At 45.8% G+C, this 15619-nt stretch overlaps 1 protein-coding gene across 2 annotated transcripts in view; it reads left to right on the forward strand.

Moving 5' to 3' along the window:
• Positions 1-15619, forward strand: part of LOC139221065 (NLR family CARD domain-containing protein 3-like) — a 191847-nt gene that overhangs the window by 172179 nt on the left and 4049 nt on the right. Inside the window, exons 44-47 of one of the 2 annotated variants that reach the window (XM_070852974.1) lie at positions 1217-1390; positions 8037-8210; positions 10367-10540; positions 11984-12157. In XM_070852974.1, coding sequence (XP_070709075.1) covers positions 1217-1390; positions 8037-8210; positions 10367-10540; positions 11984-12157 — 696 coding nt within the window. Of the gene's footprint in view, positions 1-1216; positions 1391-8036; positions 8211-9538; positions 9564-10366; positions 10541-11983; positions 12158-15619 lie in introns of both variants that reach the window. The other variant, XM_070852971.1, reaches the window with a different exon arrangement.

Here is a 15619-nt window from a genome sequence, read left to right on the forward strand (position 1 = left end):
AGTGTAGGAAATGTTCTCTCTTAGTTTTAAAGGGAATGAATGTTTAGAATTGTTGGTAAATGGTCACATCTGAATCCAGAAGAACCTCTGAACTAATATCTGTTTTAAACTGATCAAGTTTACTCACTGAAGTAGAAACATTTCTTTGGTTTCTGTTGATTTCAGTGTGTTCACCAATAATGTCTGATCACTGACATTGATCTTCAGAACACACTCACTCATATATAGAGGGACTCTCAGAGATCAGAGCCTGTTTCTAAATGCAGCTGTTTAAAGGACCAATGTAGAACTGATCCTCTGATTCCAGACTTGACTGAGATCAGCAGCATGTTATTGATCATCAATACGTGTGTGAATGTTGTGCTGACATTTGGATGATGTCTGTAGAAGGTGGACATGATGCTGATCCACAGTAACTATGAGAAAGTCTCTCTGCTCCTTTTAGGGAAAAGCTCATATTATGAATGAATGTTTGTCTCCATCATTTATTCTTTATTCAGATTGATGGACTGCAGTCTGTCAAAGGTCAGCTGTGCTCCTCTGGTCTCAGCTCTGAAGTCCAACCCCTCCCATCTGATAGAGCTGCAGCTGAGTGGAAACACGCTGCAGGATTCAGGAGTGAAGCTGCTGTGTGGTTTTCTGGAGAGTCCAGACTGCAGACTGGAGACTCTGAGGTACTAAACACCACGTTTGACTTCTGTGCTCAGATTAATATGATGTGAAGGTTGTGGAGACGTTAAACTTCTGAAATTATTATTATTATTTTTGCTGTTATTAAACTAGTGATACTGAACCACACTCAGTATGTTACTGCTAAAGTGTCTTTTCCTCTAAATCCATCCTGACATCTTTGGCATCTTTCAGAAGTTTGGGATCTGGAGTCGAATCTTAAATCAGTTTCTGAGGGTTTTTATTGTGTTTGGCTGCACAACATGAGTTTGTAGAGATGGAGCCACTGGTGGAGCTGCAGAGTTGAAGAGGTGACGTCACTGCGTCTTTACTGAAGAAGCAGCACGTTGTCATGAATATTAATGAGAGCTCAGTGTCACTGTTTGTATTTTACACTGTTTAACCTGCATCCTGTTGGGTTCAGCTGTTTGGAGATTTACTAAACGTCTCCGTTCTAAACCTTCTTCAGCTCTGAGCTGATTATTAAACGCTGAATGATTTCAGTGAACATCGTCTTCTAATGTTACATCATTTATTCTTTATTCAGATTGATGGACTGCAGTCTGTCAGAGGTCAGCTGTGCTCCTCTGGTCTCAGCTCTGAAGTCCAACCCCTCCCATCTGAGAGAGCTGCAGCTGAGTTACAACAAGCTGCAGGATTCAGGAGTGAAGCTGCTGTGTGGTTTTCTGGAGAGTCCAGACTGCAGACTGAAGACTCTGAGGTCAGTTCACTGACTCTCTGTCACTATTGTAGATCTGATGTGTTCAGTTAACAACTGAACCTCATTTCTCTTCATATATAACTAACAACCTTAAAGATGTAAATATCCTCTTGTCCATATTTTCATGTTTCCTGGATTAAATTCAGTGTGCAGCCACAACAGATCTGTGTTTGTTGAAGAAAGTGTAGAAAATGTCCTCTGTTGGTGGTTAAAGTGAGTTCATGCTCAGAATTATTGGTAAATGGTCACATCTACATTCAGAAGATCCCCTGAATCATTATCTGTTTTTAAATGGATCACGTTTACCTCCTGAAGCAGAAATGTTCCTACTTCTGTTCCAATGTGCTGATCGACGTCTGATCAATCATATTGATCCTTCAGATCAGAAAAGTATTGATCTTCCAGACCTGACTGAGATCAGCAGCATGTTATTAATGGTTATTTGTCCGTAGAAGGTCAACATGATGCTGATCCACAGTAACACAATGAGAAAGTCTCTCTGCTCCTTTTAGGGAAAAGCTCATTGATGAGGACACAATGATGCTGAGCTGCAGATTCAAACCCTCAACACTTCTGACTGCATTTTATATGGATTTTTAGCTCCATCATTTATTCTTTATTCAGATTGATGTGGTCCAGTCTGTCAGAGGTCAGCTGTGCTCATCTGGCCTCAGCTCTGAAGTCCAACCCCTCCCATCTGAGAGATCTGGAGCTGAGTGGAAACAAGCTGCAGGATTCAGGAGTGAAGCTGCTGTGTGGTTTTCTGGAGAGTCCAGACTGCAGACTGGAGACTCTGAGGTCAGTTCACTGACTCTCTGTCACTATTGTAGATCTGATGTGTTCAGTTAACAACTGAACCTCATTTCTCTTCATATATAACTAAGATGCATGAAGTTGTTCATTTCCTTTCTGAGTTGAGTGAGCAGTCACAACAGGTTTGTGCTTCTTGAAGAAAGTGTAGGAAATGTTCTCTCTTAGTTTTAAAGGGAATGAATGTTTAGAATTGTTGGTAAATGGTCACATCTGAATCCAGAAGAACCTCTGAACTAATATCTGTTTTAAACTGATCAAGTTTACTCACTGAAGTAGAAACATTTCTTTGGTTTCTGTTGATTTCAGTGTGTTCACCAATAATGTCTGATCACTGACATTGATCTTCAGAACACACTCACTCATATATAGAGGGACTCTCAGAGATCAGAGCCTGTTTCTAAATGCAGCTGTTTAAAGGACCAATGTAGAACTGATCCTCTGATTCCAGACTTGACTGAGATCAGCAGCATGTTATTGATCATCAATAGGTGTCTGAATGTTGTGCTGACATTTGGATGATGTCTGTAGAAGGTGGACATGATGCTGATCCACAGTAACTATGAGAAAGTCTCTCTGCTCCTTTTAGGGAAAAGCTCATATTATGAATGAATGTTTGTCTCCATCATTTATTCTTTATTCAGATTGAAGGACTGCAGTCTGTCAGGGGTCAGCTGTGCTCCTCTGGCCTCAGCTCTGAAGTCCAACCCCTCCCATATGAGAGAGCTGGAGCTGAGTAACAACAAGCTGCAGGATTCAGGAGTGAAGCTGCTGTGTGGTTTTCTGGAGAGTCCAGACTGCAGACTGGAGACTCTGAGGTCAGTTCACTGACTCTCTCAAATCAAATCAAATCAAATCAATTTTATTGACCAAGTTTTAACAGGCAAACAAGGAATTTGACTTGGTGAAACTTGACTCTCCATGTACAGTGAAGGAAAGAACAGGACAATATAAACAATATAGAACTCTTTGACAATATATATACAATGGAGGTAGGTGTAGTGCAAATTGCAGTGCAAAGAGAGTAGTGCAAAAGTTTCAAATGTGCGGGGGGTGGAATTATTTGCAGTGGATCCTGAGACTCTGAGGCTAGTGGGAGTTCATCAGGGTGACGGCCTTGGAGAAGAAACTGTCTCTATGTCTGCTGATTTTGGCGTACAGTGATCTGTAGCACCTACCAGACGGGAGGAGTTTGAAGAGTTTCTGTGCAGGGTGTGAGGGGTCTGCAGAGATGTTACCTGCCCTCCTCCTTACCCTGGACAGGTACAAGTCCTGGATGGAGGGCAGATCGGCTCCAATTATTCTCTCTGCAGAGCTGATTGTCCTTTGCAGTCTGTTCCTGTCCTGTGTAGAAGGTGATCAGCAGCTCCTGTGGCAGGTTAAACTTCCTGAGCTGACACAGGAAGTACAACCTCTGTTGGGCCTTTTTCCGGACAGAGTCTATGTGCTGAGTCCACTTCAGGTCCTGGGAAATTGTGGATCCCAGAAACTTGAAGGAGTCCGCAGTAGACACTGTGCTGTTGAGGATGGTGAGGGGGGACGGGTGTCGGGGCATTTCTCCTGAAGTCCACTGTCATCTCCACAGTCTTGAGCGGGTTCAGCTCCAGGTGGTTCTGACTGCACCAGTGGACCAGCTGTTCCATCTCCTGTCTGTATGCTGACTCGTCACTGTCCTGGATCAGACCGAATACCGTGGTGTCGTCAGCATACTTCAGGAGTTTCACAGAAGAGTTCCCTGAGGTGCAGTCGCTGGTGTAGAGGGAGAAGAGCAGTGGGGAGAGGACGCAGCCCTAGGGGGTGCCAGTGCTGATGGTCCGGGTGCTGGAAGCGGTGCTCCCCAGCCTCACCTGCTGCCTCCTGTCAGTCAAAAAGCTGGTGATCCCCTGACAGGTGGAGGTGGGCACAGTGAGCTGGGTGAGTTTTTGGTGCAGGATTTCAGGGATGACGGTGTTAAACGGCGAGCTGAAGTCCACGAACAGGATCCTCGCGTACGTCCCTGGGAAGTCGAGGTGATGCAGGATGAAGTGCAGTCCCACATTGACTGCATCATCTGCTGACCTGTTTGCCCAGTAGGCAAACTGCAGGGGGTCCAGCAAGGGGCCTGTGATGTCCTTCAGGTGGCTCAACACCAGTCTCTCAAAGGATTTCATGACCACAGATGTCAGGGCGACGGGCCTGTAGTCATTTAATCCTGTGATGGAGGGCTTCTTGGGGACCAGGATGATGGTGGAGCGTGCAGGGAGTCCAGTTGTGTGGTTGGGAGGTGTGAATTGCTTGTGAAACCTACAGTAGAAGCTGTTGAGGTCGTCAGCCAGTCTGAAGTTTCCTTCAGGGTGGAGGGATGGTCTCCTGTAGCTGGTGACGCAGGGTCGTTGGCTGAGAGGTTGTTTTTCAGCCTCTCACTGTAGCTCTCCTGCTTGAACAGGACCTGATCCCCACTTCTGTAGGCCTCCTCCTTGGTCTGACGCAGCTTCCTGAGGTTAGGTGTGAACCAAGGTTTATTGTTGTTGTATGTGCAGATGGTTTTGGTCTGCACACACATGTCCTCACAAAAGCCGATGTAGGATGTCACAGTGTCTGTAAATTCGTTGACGTCTGTTGCTGCAGCTTCAAAGACGCCCCAATCAGAGCAGTCAAAGCAGGCCTGTAACTTCAGCTTTGACTCCTCTGTCCACTTCCTCACGGTCCTTACCACAGGTTTAGAAGTTTTTAATTTCTGCCTGTAGGTCGGAATGACATGAATCAGACAGTGGTCGGAGAGTCCTAAGGCTGCACGGGGGACAGAGCGATAAGCATCCTTTAACACAGTGTAGCAGTGGTCCAGAGTGTGAGCCTCTTTGGTGGGACACTTAAGGTGAGGTTTGCTCTGTTGAAATCCCCCAGAATGATGAGCAGGGAGTCTGGGTGTTTTTTCTCCACTTCTGTTATCTGGTCGGCCAGCTGTTGTAATGCCTCTGTTACACAGGCCTGCAGTGGGATGTAGACACCGACCAGGACAAACGAGGAGAACTCCCACGGTGAATAAAACGGTTTACAGTTCGTAAATAAAGTCTCAAGGTGAGGGCTACATGACTTCTTGGACAGCACTGTGACGTCTCTACACCAACTTTCATTGATGTAGAAGAAGATTCCACCTCCCTTCGTTTTCCCTGAGAGCACCGTGCTGCGGTCCGCTCGGAATACCTGGTATCCTGGCAGCTGGAGTGCGGCGTCCGGGATGTGTTCACTGAGCCAGGTTTCAGTGAAGCACAGGGCAGCGGATCTGCTGAAGTCCGTGTTTTTTGAGTTGAGAAGCAGCAGTTCGTCCATCTTATTAGCCAGGGAGTGGACTTTCCGATGTTTAAAAGTTCCTCCCTGGTGAAGTGACCAGAGAAGGGAAGCAGAAAGCCGGAAAAACACAAAAAAACATGCAAAGTACCAGAGAGCGAAGTACCGAGGCTGCCATCTGTGGCGCCATCTTCTGTCACTATTGTAGATCTGATGTGTTCAGTTAACAACTGAACCTTATTTCTCTTCATATATAACTAACAACCTTAAAGATGTAAATATCCTCTTGTTCATATTTTCATGTTTCCTGGATTAAATTCAGTGTGCAGCCACAACAGATCTGTGTTTGTTGAAGAAAGTGTAGAAAATGTCCTCTGTTGGTGGTTAAAGTGAGTTCATGCTCAGAATTATTGGTAAATGGTCACATCTACATTCAGAAGATCCCCTGAATCATTATCTGTTTTTAAATGGATCACGTTTACCTCCTGAAGCAGAAATGTTCCTACTTCTGTTCCAATGTGCTGATCGATGTCTGATCAATCATATTGATCCTTCAGACCAGAAAAGTATTGATCTTCCAGACCTGACTGAGATCAGCAGCATGTTATTAATGGTTATTTGTCCGTAGAAGGTCGACATGATGCTGATCCACAGTAACACAATGAGAAAGTCTCTCTGCTCCTTTTAGGGAAAAGCTCATTGATGAGGACACAGTGATGCTGAGCTGCAGATTCAAACCCTCAACACTTCTGACTGCATTTTATATGGATTTTTAGCTCCATCATTTATTCTTTATTCAGATTGATGTGGTGCAGTCTGTCAGAGGTCAGCTGTGCTCATCTGGCCTCAGCTCTGAAGTCCAACCCCTCCCATCTGAGAGAGCTGGAGCTGTTTGGAAACAAGCTGCAGGATTCAGGAATGAAGCTGCTGTCTGATCTTGTGGAGAGTCCAGACTGCAGACTGGAGACTCTGAGGTACTAAACACTGTTAGTAGTCAAGTCAGTTTCATTTATAGAGCCGAACTTCACTAACTCTACATTTTCCCCAAACATGCTTCACAATCTTTACAGCACACGACACCTTGTTTTTAGAAGCTTGATCTGGATCAGGAGAAACTGGCCCCAAACTAAAGTTTAACGGGGAAACAAATCAAAGAAACCTGAGGAAGAGCAGCAGACACACAGTGGATGAGCTGTGTTCAGAACAGACCACTAGAAAGTCACAGTTCAGACAATCAGGACGACTAAATTCTAGATAGTAAACGTACCTGAAGAACATGGATCTGGGGGGAACTGGGGCGACATCAGATGGGACCAGAGTCACATGGCCTCCTCTTCACCAAGCAGAGCTGGAGTGAGAGAGACTGCATGAACACACAGGAGGCAAAGCTGAGGCAGGAGAAAGGCAGACAGCTCAGACACTCACAGAATCTAGTCTGGGGGGTGTTAGAACTGAGCATGTGCAAACTGAGAACAACCAAAAGTGGCAAAAAGGCTTTTCATAGAGGTGAATAATGAAATCAGCAGTATTAAAAATCCAATCAGAGTCGCTGAAGACATCAGTGAGAGTCAGGTGGTTTCTAGAAGAGCCCACGGAGGAGCCTGTTTCTGGGACAAAGCTGTTTTCTACTGGATAGAGATCCTTTTACCACAAGAGCCTCAAATGAGCTGAATGTTTGGAGAAAGTTTGGAGTTTAAACAGACAGAATGACCTGTAGATCAATGCGACACCCCCACCTCGTTAAGGGCCGAGCAGCATGAGAATCGGTGTGGTGGAGGAAACATTTGCTTTCTGCTGAGTCCCAAATCCAGTAAAGCACTCACAGCCTGGCTAATCAGTAACAGAACCAGAGTTGATCAGTAAGGCTTTGATAGACGATGATGTGATGTTTCTGAACCCAAACATCAGGGTCTTGTTGTGGCCGCAGCTCTCAGTAATAGTCCAGTCTGTAGAGCTCCAGTTGATGTCTGACTGACGACTTCATCCTGATGTTACTAGTGCAGCACAGATGACCATGTTGCTAATGCTAGTGGAAGTGTGTTTGTGGTTTCTCCCTACGTGATGCTAGCACCCTCAGTCCCAAAGTGGCCCCCGGTAGACAGACGCAGCATGTGAGGCCGCACTAGCTGTGTGCTGAACAGGCTCAGGGTGAACTACCGAGGCAGCAGTAGAGGCTAGCCCCCAATGCTACTTGCTGTCCTGCACATGGGCTCTAATGTATTTAGCATGTCACCAAAGCCGTCGCTCTCAGTCTCCATTGTCGCCCACATAGTCACCAGGTGAGTGCTGACATCTGTCGTGCTTCCACTGTGCTTGTTCTCCGTTCTGCAGACCTTTCAGACGGCCACACTTTGGTCCACTTTTCTGTCCTTCATCTAAAATCCACATGTCCTCCAAACCTTACATCTTTAATTTGATGGCGCTCTGTAAATTGTGTCAGTGTTGTCGGATATGTTCTAGTTTTTACCTCCAAGCCAACGATCAGACACGCCTGCTGTGGCAGGTTGGTCTTCAGAGGAACATTGTCCTGAATAAATAAATAATTTCACTTTATTTGTTCTTTATTCAGATTGAAGGACTGCAGTCTGTCAGAGGTCAGCTGTGCTCCTCTGGTCTCAGCTCTGAAGTCCAACCCCTCCCATCTGAGAGATCTGGAGCTGAGTGAGAACAAGCTGCAGGATTCAGGAGTGAAGCTGCTGTGTGGTTTTCTGGAGAGTCCAGACTGCAGACTGGAGACTCTGAGGTCAGTTCACTGACTCTCTGTCACTATTGTAGATCTGATGTGTTCAGTTAACAACTGAACCTCATTTCTCTTCATATATAACTAAGATGCATGAAGTTGTGCTTGTTGAAGAAAGTGTAGGAAATGTTCTCTCTTAGTTTTAAAGGGAATGAATGTTTAGAATTGTTGGTAAATGGTCACATCTGAATCCAGAAGAACCTCTGAACTAATATCTGTTTTAAACTGATCAAGTTTACTCACTGAAGTAGAAACATTTCTTTGGTTTCTGTTGATTTCAGTGTGTTCACCAATAATGTCTGATCACTGACATTGATCTTCAGAACACACTCACTCATATATAGAGGGACTCTCAGAGATCAGAGCCTGTTTCTAAATGCAGCTGTTTAAAGGACCAATGTAGAACTGATCCTCTGATTCCAGACTTGACTGAGATCAGCAGCATGTTATTGATCATCAATACGTGTGTGAATGTTGTGCTGACATTTGGATGATGTCTGTAGAAGGTGGACATGATGCTGATCCACAGTAACTATGAGAAAGTCTCTCTGCTCCTTTTAGGGAAAAGCTCATATTATGAATGAATGATTGTCTCCATCATTTATTCTTTATTCAGATTGAGGGACTGCAGTCTGTCAAAGGTCAGCTGTGCTCCTCTGGTCTCAGCTCTGAAGTCCAACCCCTCCCATCTGAGAGAGCTGGAGCTGAGTAACAACAAGCTGCAGGATTCAGGAGTGAAGCTGCTGTGTGGTTTTCTGGAGAGTCCAGACTGCAGACTGGAGACTCTGAGGTACTAAACACCACGTTTGACTTCTGTGCTCAGATTAATATGATGTGAAGGTTGTGGTGACGTTAAACTTGTGAAATTATTATTATTATTCTTGCTATTATTAAACTAGTGATACTGAACCACACTCAGTATGTTACTGCTAAAGTGTCTTTTCCTCTAAATCCATCCTGACATCTTTGGCATCTTTCAGAAGTTTGGGATCTGGAGTCGAATCTTAAATCAGTTTCTGATGGTTTTTATTGTGTTTGGCTGCACAACATGAGTTTGTAGAGATGGAGCCACTGGTGGAGCTGCAGAGTTGAAGAGGTGACGTCACTGCGTCTTTACTGAAGAAGCAGCACGTTGTCATGAATATTAATGAGAGCTCAGTGTCACTGTTTGTATTTTACACTGTTTAACCTGCATCCTGTTGGGTTCAGCTGTTTGGAGATTTACTAAACGTCTCCGTTCTAAACCTTCTTCAGCTCTGAGCTGATTATTAAACGCTGAATGATTCAATGAACATCGTCTTCTAAAGTTACATCATTTATTCTTTATTCAGATTGATGGACTGCAGACTGTCAGAGGTCAGCTGTGCTCCTCTGGTCTCAGCTCTGAAGTCCAACCCCTCCCATCTGAGAGATCTGGAGCTGAGTGTGAACGAGCTGCAGGATTCAGGAGTGAAGCTGCTGTGTGGTTTTCTGGAGAGTCCAGACTGCAGACTGGAGACTCTGAGGTCAGTTCACTGACTCTCTGTCACTATTGTAGATCTGATGTGTTCAGTTAACAACTGAACCTCATTTCTCTTCATATATAACTAAGATGCATGAAGTTGTTCATTTCCTTTCTGAGTTGAGTGAGCAGTCACAACAGGTTTGTGCTTGTTGAAGAAAGTGTAGGAAATGTTCTCTCTTAGTTTTAAAGGGAATGAATGTTTAGAATTGTTGGTAAATGGTCACATCTGAATCCAGAAGAACCTCTGAACTAATATCTGTTTTAAACTGATCAAGTTTACTCACTGAAGTAGAAACATTTCTTTGGTTTCTGTTGATTTCAGTGTGTTCACCAATAATGTCTGATCACTGACATTGATCTTCAGAACACACTCACTCATATATAGAGGGACTCAGAGATCAGAGCCTGTTTCTAAATGCAGCTGTTTAAAGGACCAATGTAGAACCGATCCTCTGATTCCAGACTTGACTGAGATCAGCAGCATGTTATTGATCATCAATAGATGTGTGAATGTTGTGCTGACATTTGGATGATGTCTGTAGAAAGTGGACATGATGCTGATCCACAGTAACTATGAGAAAGTCTCTCTGCTCCTTTTAGGGAAAAGCTCGTGTTATGAATGAATGTTTGTCTCCATCGTTTATTCTTTATTCAGATTGATGTGGTGCAGTCTGTCAGAGGTCAGCTGTGCTCCTCTGGTCTCAGCTCTGAAGTCCAACCCCTCCCATCTGAGAGATCTGGAGCTGAGTAAGAACAAGCTGCAGGATTCAGGAGTGAAGCTGCTGTGTGGTTTTCTGGAGAGTCCAGACTGCAGACTGGAGACTCTGAGGTCAGTTCACTGACTCTCTGTCACTATTGTAGATCTGATGTGTTCAGTTAACAACTGAACCTCATTTCTCTTCATATATAACTAAGATGCATGAAGTTGTACATTTCCTTTCTGAGTTGAGTGAGCAGTCACAACAGGTTTGTGCTTCTTGAAGAAAGTGTAGGAAATGTTCTCTCTTAGTTTTAAAGGGAATGAATGTTTAGAATTGTTGGTAAATGGTCACATCTGAATCCAGAAGAACCTCTGAACTAATATCTGTTTTAAACTGATCAAGTTTACTCACTGAAGTAGAAACATTTCTTTGGTTTCTGTTGATTTCAGTGTGTTCACCAATAATGTCTGATCACTGACATTGATCTTCAGAACACACTCACTCATATATAGAGGGACTCTCAGAGATCAGAGCCTGTTTCTAAATGCAGCTGTTTAAAGGACCAATGTAGAACTGATCCTCTGATTCCAGACTTGACTGAGATCAGCAGCATGTTATTGATCATCAATACGTGTGTGAATGTTGTGCTGACATTTGGATGATGTCTGTAGAAGGTGGACATGATGCTGATCCACAGTAACTATGAGAAAGTCTCTCTGCTCCTTTTAGGGAAAAGCTCATATTATGAATGAATGTTTGTCTCCATCATTTATTCTTTATTCAGATTGATGTGCTGCAGTCTGTCAGAGGTCAGCTGTGCTCCTCTGGCCTCAGCTCTGAAGTCCAACCCCTCCCATCTGACAGAGCTGGAGCTGAGTTACAACAAGCTGCAGGATTCAGGAGTGAAGCTGCTGTGTGGTTTTCTGGAGAGTCCAGACTGCAGACTGGAGACTCTGAGGTCAGTTCACTGACTCTCTGTCACTATTGTAGATCTGATGTGTTCAGTTAACAACTGAACCTCATTTCTCTTCATATATAACTAAGATGCATGAAGTTGTGCTTCTTGAAGAAAGTGTAGGAAATGTTCTCTCTTAGTTTTAAAGGGAATGAATGTTTAGAATTGTTGGTAAATGGTCACATCTGAATCCAGAAGAACCTCTGAACTAATATCTGTTTTAAACTGATCAAGTTTACTCACTGAAGTAGAAACATTTCTTTGGTTTCTGTTGATTTCAGTGTGTTCACCAATAATGTCTGATCACTGACATTGATCTTCAGAACACACTCACTCATATATAGAGGGACTCTCAGAGATCAGAGCCTGTTTCTAAATGCAGCTGTTTAAAGGACCAATGTAGAACTGATCCTCTGATTCCAGACTTGACTGAGATCAGCAGCATGTTATTGATCATCAATACGTGTCTCAATGTTGTGCTGACATTTGGATGATGTCTGTAGAAGGTGGACATGATGCTGATCCACAGTAACTATGAGAAAGTCTCTCTGCTCCTTTTAGGGAAAAGCTCATATTATGAATGAATGTTTGTCTCCATCATTTATTCTTTATTCAGATTGATGGACTGCAGTCTGTCAGAGGTCAGCTGTGCTCCTCTGGCCTCAGCTCTGAAGTCCAACCCCTCCCATCTGAGAGAGCTGGAGCTGAGTGTGAACGAGCTGCAGGATTCAGGAGTGAAGCTGCTGTGTGGTTTCCTGGAGAGTCCAGACTGCAGACTGGAGACCCTGAGGTCAGTTCACTGACTCTCTGTCACTATTGTAGATCTGATGTGTTCAATTAACAACTGAACCTCATTTCTGTTCATATATAACTAAGATGCATGAAGTTGTTCATTTCCTTTCTGAGTTTAGTGAGCAGTCACAACAGGTTTGTGCTTCTTGAAGAAAGTGTAGGAATGTCAGAACTGGACCGAGAACCCAAAATGTGAACACAGGACCCACAAACTGAATTTAGGTTAAACACGGATTTAATAATCACCGGATATGAAAAAAAGACGAGGCTGCCACTCCTTGCAAACAAAAGGGGGAACTAACAAAGGGAGTATGGCAGATTACAAAAACATAGAAAACCAACTAAGGACGGAACAGCTAACAAAGCAAAAGGACAAAGCTTAGCTGCCGAACTACAAGGGCCGGAAACCAATAAACAAAAAGAGAACAGCTAACAAAATAACTAGAAAACTTAGCTGTTAGGTACTAGGGCTGATCTAAGCAAACAGTGTTCAAAAACAGGTTTCAAAGCTGGAGTCGCAGGCTGGAATCCAGGACCGGCAAGGCAGGGCAGGAGTCGCGATCGGGGAAGGAACAGGTCTGAGACGAACAACAGCGTTGACAAACTGACAGGGGGTAAATGCCAGAACCGGACTTAAGTAGCTGACAGACTGATTGCTTGCAGGTGATCACACAGCTGCCTCCGCTCCTGCAATCACACAGAGAAAGAGAGAGACAGAGACAGACAAACAGTGCCACCTCTGGCCAAAGGCAGGAGCAGGAGCAGTGGTCCTGACAGTACCCCCCTCTCAACGGGTGCCTCCCGGCGCACGAGGACGCCTGTCAGGATGTTGGTGGTAGAAGTCCTGGATGAGCGACGGGTCCAGTATCTGGCGGCGTGGGATCCAACAACGCTCCTCAGGACCGTACCCCTCCCAATCCACCAGGTATTGCAGACCCCGACCTCGACGGCGCACATCCAGCAATCGCCGCACAGAGTAAATGGGCTGGTCATCAAGCACCCTGGGTGGCGGAGGGGGAGGCACAGGGGGGGCCAGATGACTAGTGCGAACGGGCTTAACCTGGGAAACATGGAAGGTGGGATGGATGCGCATAGAAGTAGGGAGCTTGACACGAACAGCACAGGGGTTAATGATAGTCTCAATCTCAAAGGGTCCCACATAGCGAGGAGAGAGTTTTTTAGACTCCACTGTTAAGGGCAAGTCCTTCGATCGGAGCCAAACCCTTTGCCCCGCGGTGTATTTCGGGGGCCGGGGTACGGTGACGATTGGCCTGGGTCTGGGTCTTGGCAGATGCGCGGACAAGGGCAGAGCGAGCCCGTCTCCAGGTTCTCTCACACCGGCGGATATGGGCCTGGACTGAAGGTACTGCAATCTCCTGCTCTTGGTTGGGAAACAAAGGGGGTTGATAACCAAGAGAACACTGAAAAGGAGACATTCCAGAAGACGCATTAGGCAGGGTGTTGTGTGCGTATTCCACCCAGGGAAGCTGGGAGCTCCAAGAGGATGGGTTGTCCGAGGCAACACATCGCAGGGCAGTCTCCATCTCCTGATTAACGCGTTCAGTCTGACCATTAGTCTGAGGGTGGTACCCTGAGGACAGGCTGACAGTAGCACCCAGAGCAGAGCAGAAAGCCTTCCAGACCTGGGAGGTAAACTGAGGGCCTCGGTCAGACACAACATCACAAGGCAGTCCATGTTGCCTGAAAACTTGAGACTAACATGTCTGCTGTCTCCCTAGCAGAGGGAAGCTTAGGAAGAGCTATGAAGTGTGCTGCCTTCGAAAATCGGTCAATAACAGTTAAAACAATGGTATTACCGTTAGATGGAGGCAGACCAGTTACAAAGTCCAAGGCTATGTGGGACCATGGCCGTCTGGGAATAGGCAAGGGGCGGAGGAGCCCCGGGCTCAGCTGGGTGGAGGCCTTACTCCGAGCACATGTGGAGCAGGCAGTAACGAAAGACCGGGTGTCTTTCTCCATGGTGGGCCACCAGAATCTCTGGCGAAGAACAGCTAGTGTCCGTGCTGTTCCTGGGTGGCAGGTAAACAGGGTGGAATGGGCCCACAGCAGCACCTGGGAACGGACCGCATCAGGCACAAACAACAGGTTAGTAGGGCCGTTACCTGGATCTGGCTGTAGGGCCTGGGCCTGCCGGACGAGCGTCTCAATCTCCCAGGTGAGAGATGCCACCAAGCAAGTGGATGGTAGAATAGGTTCGGGTCTCTGGAGGATTCCTCTGGCGAGAACTGTCTGGAGAGGCTGTCGGGCCTAATGTTCCGGGACCCTGGACGATAAGTCAGAGAGAACTTAAATCGGCCAAAAAACAAGGACCATCTAGCTTGCCTGGAGTTTAGTCTCTTGGCCGTTTGGATGTACGACAGGTTCTTGTGGTCTGTCCACACGATAAACGGCTGCTCTGCCCCTTCTAGCCAATGACGCCACTCCTCCAAGGCAAGTTTGACTCCCAGCAGCTCCCGGTCTCCAAAGTCATAGTTCCTTTCTGTGGAAGAGAGCTTGCGAGAAAAGAAAGCACATGGATGTATTTTATTGTCAGTGGGTGAGCGTTGTGACAAGACTGCCCCTACTCCGATGTCAGATGCTTCCACCTCCACAATGAACTGTCGAGCAGGGTCTGGCTGGATGAGAACAGGGGTTGAACTAAAGAGTTCTTTTAGAGTCTGAAAGGCTGTCTCCGCCTCAGGAGTCCATCTAAAGGTGATGGATGTTGAGGTAAGTGTAGTAAGGGGTGACGCAATCCTACTGTAATCCTTAATGAATCGTCTGTAGAAATTGGCAAAACCAAGAAACCTCTGTAGTTGTTTCCGACTTCCTGGTCGGGCCCACTCGGCGACTGCTGCAACCTTGGCTGGGTCCATTTGTACCTGGCCCTGTGCCACAATGTAGCCCAAAAATGACACAGAAGGAACATGGAACTCACATTTTTCCGCCTTAACGTACAGCTTGTTCTCCAGGAGTCGCTGGAGGACCTGGTAGACGTGCTGTGTGTGGTCCTCTGGGGTCTGAGAAAAAATTAAAATGTCGTCCAAGTACACAAAGACAAATCTGTTAATCATGTCCCTCAACACATCATTCACCAATGCTTGGAAAACCGCTGGGGCATTAGTTAGGCCGAATGGCATCACCAGGTACTCAAAGTGCCCTAGTGGTGTGTTGAATGCTGTTTTCCATTCGTCGCCCTCTCTGATGCGCACCAGGTGGTATGCATTGCGCAAATCCAATTTTGTGAAGATGGTGGCGCCATGAAGGAGGTCAAATGCAGAACTGATGAGGGGCAGTGGGTATTTATTTTTGATGGTGATGTTGTTAAGTCCACGGAAGTCAATACAAGGCCTGAGGGTGCGATCCTTCTTATCGACAAAAAAGAACCCAGCACCCACTGGAGAGGATGAAGGCCGGATGATCCCAGCAGCAAGTGACTCTTTTATGTATCTCTCCATGG

The sequence above is a fragment of the Pempheris klunzingeri genome, chromosome 21, assembly GCF_042242105.1.
Source record: "Pempheris klunzingeri isolate RE-2024b chromosome 21, fPemKlu1.hap1, whole genome shotgun sequence".
In the NCBI taxonomy this organism is placed as follows: Eukaryota; Metazoa; Chordata; class Actinopteri; order Acropomatiformes; family Pempheridae; genus Pempheris; species Pempheris klunzingeri.